The 5,255-nt window shown below is 45.9% G+C and overlaps 1 protein-coding gene across 1 annotated transcript in view; it reads left to right on the top strand.

Moving 5' to 3' along the window:
* Positions 1-5,255, top strand: part of LOC107097101 (multiple epidermal growth factor-like domains protein 10) — a 50,230-nt gene that overhangs the window by 31,447 nt on the left and 13,528 nt on the right. The window contains exons 10-11 of the mRNA XM_015394103.1: positions 2,923-3,135; positions 3,551-3,725. Coding sequence (XP_015249589.1) covers positions 2,923-3,135; positions 3,551-3,725 — 388 coding nt within the window. The remainder of the gene's footprint in view (positions 1-2,922; positions 3,136-3,550; positions 3,726-5,255) is intronic.

Here is a 5,255-nt window from a genome sequence, read left to right as displayed (position 1 = left end):
GATGTGCTAGGGAGAGGGAGCAGTTCAGACCCCAACCTGGGAGAGAGAAAAGAAAAAAAAACTGACTGTCTCAATCACACCTTCCCACCCTAGTGCCCCCACTATAACCACACAGAAAAAACAAAAAAAAAAAAGGCGGACACACATTCACACATACTCACACTCACATCCATCCAATAATCCCAGGACCAAAGACCCGGCGGCACCGGTGGTCAGTCCCAGGATTATCGGATGACTCAATAAGTGAACCTAAAATCCGGATGGGGGGAGGGGAGTGGTGACACCTACACACCAACCCATCTCGTTCCTGCTTCAATGCTGAGCTATCTCTATAGTTGGCTGGTCCTTGGCTAGTCCACGTCTGGTCCTTGGCTGGTCCTTGGAAGTTCCTTGGCTGTGCCCTGGCTGGCCCTTGGCTGGTTCTTGGCTGGGCCTTGGCTAGGCCTTGGCTGGTCCTTGGCTAGTCCACGTCTGGTCTTTGGCTGGTCCTTGGAAGTTCCTTGGCTGTGCCCTGGCTGGCCCTTGGCTGGTCCTTGGCGGGTCCTTGGCTGGGCCTTGGCTAGGCCTTGGCTGGTCCTTGGCAGCCCTTGGCTGGTCCTTGGTGGGTCCTTGGATGGTCCTTGGCTGGTCCATGGCTGGTCCTTTGTAGGTCCTTGTTGGGTCCTTTGCTTGTCCTTGGTCGATCCTTGGCAGGTCCTTGGCTGGTCCATGGCTGGTCCTTGGCTGGTCCTTGGAAGTTCCTTGGCTGTGCCCTGGCTGGCCCTTGGCTTGTCCTTGGGGGGTCCTTAACTGGTCCTTGGCTGGTCCTTTGTGGGACCATGGCGGATCCTTTGCTGGTCCTTGGCTGGTCCTTCGCTGGCCCTTGGCTTGTCCTTGGCGAGTCCTTGGCTGGTCCTTTGTGGGTCCATGGCGGATCCTTTGCGGGTCCTTGGCGAGTCCTTGGCTGCTCCTTGGCTGGTCCATGGAGGGTCCTCAGCTGGTCTTTTGTTGGCCCTCGGCTGGTCCTTGGCAGGTTCATGGCTGGTCTTTCTGTCATGATTTGTCGACATCAAGATCTAAAGAGAAGTGCCATCTCCTGGTCAGACCCTGCAATTCAGTGAAAGGTTGGAGTCAGAGCAAAAACATATGCACCCCCGGGAGAAGGAGGGGGTCATTCCAGTGTTTGGAAGTTGTAGAGACTTTTGCTGGGAGTTGCAGGGAAGTAAGCTGCCATTCGGCTGGAGTTTGATTGGGGGGGGGTTTTTTTCATTGGTTGCTACTGTAGGCTGACACAGTCATACTCATCCATATTTATCTGGTTGTCATAGGTTACTGCAGTTCCAGTCAGAGCGGACATTGGAGAGCAGGATTGATAGGATCAGTGGTTTGTGGTGATTCCTCCTTAGTTTCGCCAATAGCCCGCCTCTGCAGCCCCTCTGTCGTCATCTTGCACTCCGCTTTCTTCATTCCTCACCCTGTCGTGGCCTGCTCCCTGGGCCCGCTGCATTGTTCTCATCTGTTCGAAGCACCCCCGCAGCTTTTCAAATAGTCCAGAGAGTCCAGAAACAACATTTTATGACTGAAGCCCCAGCAGGTGCTGGTGGTCGTAGATGCAGGACAATGCCTAATTTGTAGAGTTCTAAGTGCCGTATTTTGTGGAGCTGTTGAGAAGTGTTTCATGCTGCTGCCTACATGCGCAGCCATGTTGGATGTTAAAACTCCAATGTTTTATTTATTTTTCTTTAATTCGTCAGATAAATAATTTATTTAGAGTTCATAATAATTATTCCATGGTTTCCAGGTTAAAATGGGTCGAAGCCGAGACGTTCATCACAAGTTATATATTTGCTCTATTAAATATGTCATTTAGCACTTTGGTGTCAAATTCATATTGTTTGTTTTGTGTTGAACTAATACCGTAAATCCTCTAATATTGGCCTGTATTCCATTAGCGGCCGGGACTTTAACAAAGGCCGGTCTCACTGTGGGCGGAGGTAAATAATGGCTGGACTCGTATATAGGCCGGGGCTATAATTAGAACCAACGATGTTCCTGGACAGTCCTCAACAACTTCTGATAGTAACACACGAGTACCACAGGGGGGCAGTGTTTGCTAACGAATATAAGCCATTAGCATGGGAAGTGCCATCCTTACACAGAGATCGTAGTGGCCTTACACGATCGTTCTGATCTGAAAGCCACATGTGATCACCGGTAGGTCTGGTAACCAGGCAGCGTTAAAATGACAGAATGTCGTTGGCCTTCGTTGTTCTTAATTTCCCTTTAAATATGTGATACTGGTAGCCTACTTCCACTTAGCCTGCCTCAAATAAAATTTCGCTGTGATGGCAGAACAGTTTCCATTAATTTTTTTTAAACTTTGTTTCGCAAGTTAGTTTGGCCAAGATTCCATTCTGTCTTTTTTTTTTCATATTGCCATACAGAAAAATAGCAGCTGCTGGAAGATGTCTGAATAATGTTCTGTACATCGATATGGTAACTGTAGTTTCTCAATAAATCAACCTAATATTTTATAGATTCAAAGAGACACAATCTGGTTTTTATTCATTCCACTGGTCGTCTGTTTTAATCAAATAGAAATAGAGGCCTGCCTCTAATTCTGGCCTCCTTCCAATAATGGCCTGGACCAAGATGTACCTGAGTGAAATATAGGCCCCATCCTATATTAGAGGATTTACGGTAGTAATGTTTCACACCAACAATTTCAAAGCAGTGCCTGCAAGGTTTGGAAAATGACTTTAAAAACCTGGAGAAATGTGACTCAAGACCTCCTGAACAAACAGGACTTTTTGATACATTCTCCTTCAGCTCTGTCCCGTTCTCTGACCTGATCTGCTACAGCAGCCATGTCAAAGTTTCCTCTTCTTCACACATCAGAGACTCCTTGCCTTCTGCTGCTCAACCTGCCTGCTGATCTTTCAGGTGTCAGGAGGAGTGCGCTGCAGGAACCTATGGCCAGGACTGCAAAGGTGTGTGTGACTGTGCCAACGGTGCACGGTGCTTCAACATCGACGGCAGCTGCCTGTGTGAGCCGGGGTTCAGGGGGCCTCAGTGCAGGAACCCGATGTGTCCGCCGGGGAACTATGGGGTTCACTGTGAGCAGAAGTGTCTCTGTGAGGAGAAGCACACTCTGAGGTGAGGCTCTGAGCATTTCTGAGACACTTTTCTGTCTAAACCATGACACCAAGTACAGTTTGGGGTTTTTGGAGAAAGCATAGATGAGTTTTTATGATGCTGAGATATTAAATGCTAAAGTAAAGCAGCAGGTTCTATTGGGATTCTGAAAATGCAGATAAGAGGTTCTCATTCCTTTGAGCATTTACTGACTTTTCCTTCAGGATCACTGAAATAATTGAGATTTTCAATAATGCCGGACCAGCCTCTAGTTATCCTGATTTTAATACACTTAAGAATGTAGATCAAGCTTCTCATTCAATTAGCATCTAATATCAGTTTCTCCTGGTTATAGGACATGTGCCCTAAAGGACAGAACCCATCCAGAACCTTTTGGGTGGTTCAGTCAACTGACCCGTCTATTGCCTCTTTGCAGCTGCCACCCCATGAAAGGAGAGTGCACATGCCAGCCGGGCTGGGCGGGGCTGTTCTGTAACGAGACGTGTCCTCGTGGGTTCTACGGTCCCGGCTGCGTGGAGCCATGTCTCTGTGTGAACGGGGGCATGTGTGACGGCGCCACGGGACGATGCCAGTGTCCCCCCGGCTTCATGGTGATTCTTCCAATGAGGAGCTTCCTGAAGCTGACCATTCATTCATTCTCTCAGTCATCCATCTATTTATTCACCCATCCATGAATTCAATCACTGATTCATCTATCCATTCACCCATTGGTTCCTTAGCTCATTAACTCATCTATCCATCACTCATTCATCTGCTCATTTATTCCCCCTTTCACTCATTCATTCACTCATTCACTCATCCATTATTTCATCTGTCCTTTCATTAATCTGTCCACACAATCGTTCACTCATTCACCAATCAATTTATTTAGTCATTAATCCATCCATTCATTAACATATTCATCTGTTCATTCACTCATTAAACCCCCTATTAATTCAGCCATTAGTTCACTTATTATCCATCAATTCATTCATTAACTCATTAATCCCCCACTCATTCACCTATCCAAACATTCATCTACCCATTTCTTTGTCCAGTCATTGATTCACCTGTTCATTCATTTTTTTCATTCACTCATTCACATATCCGTTAGTTAACCTTCATTCAGTCTTTCACCTATCCATTCACTCATTCACCCATCTGTTCATTCCCTCTTTCATTCACGAATTCATTCATTCACTCATTCATATAAAGGTTCATAATCATTCACTGGCCAATCTATCATCACTCATTCACCTAACTATTCATTCAATCTTCAATCTTTCATTGTTTCATTCACCTATCCATAATTTCAGTCATTCATATATACATTTTTTTTTCTTTCACCAATCCATTAATTCACTCATTCACATATCTATCATCAATCATCCATCTGTTCATCCACTCAATCATTCAACCACCCATCCCTACATTCACCTATCTATTCATTCAGCCATCCAATCAGTCACTCCTTCACACATCTGGTTATCCACTTATTCATGCATCCATTCATTCACCCATCCATCCATTCATACATTCACATATCTGTCAATTCAGTCATTCATAATCCATTAATTCACACATTCACCCATCCATCATTCGTTTTTTCACCAACTCAATCATCCATCCACCCTTCCTTTCATTTTCCTATCCATCCATTCATTCATTCAACATCCTGTTCATCCACTCATTCAGCCATCTCTTCATCCCCTCATTTACCCATCCAGTCATTCACTCATTCACCCATCCATTCATCCCCTCATTCACCCATCCAGTCATTCACTCATCCACCCATCCATTCATTCACTCATTCACCCATCCATTCATCCCCTCATTCACCCATCCAGCCATTCACTCATCCACCCATCCATTCATTCACTCATTCACCCATCCATTCATCCCCTCATTCACCCATCTGTTCATCCCCCATTCATCCATCCATTCATTCACTCATTTACCCATCTCTTCATCCCCTCATTCATCCATCCATTCATCCCCTCATTCACCCATCTGTTCATCCCCCATTCACCCATCCTTTCATCCCCCATTCATCCATCCATTCATTCACTCATTTACCCATCTCTTCCTCCCCTCATTCACCCATCTGTTCATCCCCTCATTCACCCATCTGTTCATCCCCT

Source organism: Cyprinodon variegatus, unplaced genomic scaffold, assembly GCF_000732505.1.
Source record: "Cyprinodon variegatus isolate N-32 unplaced genomic scaffold, C_variegatus-1.0 Scaffold672, whole genome shotgun sequence".
Taxonomy (NCBI): domain Eukaryota; kingdom Metazoa; phylum Chordata; class Actinopteri; order Cyprinodontiformes; family Cyprinodontidae; genus Cyprinodon; species Cyprinodon variegatus.
Note: the sequence above shows the minus strand (reverse complement) of the source record. Positions and strands in the feature narration are given on the sequence as shown.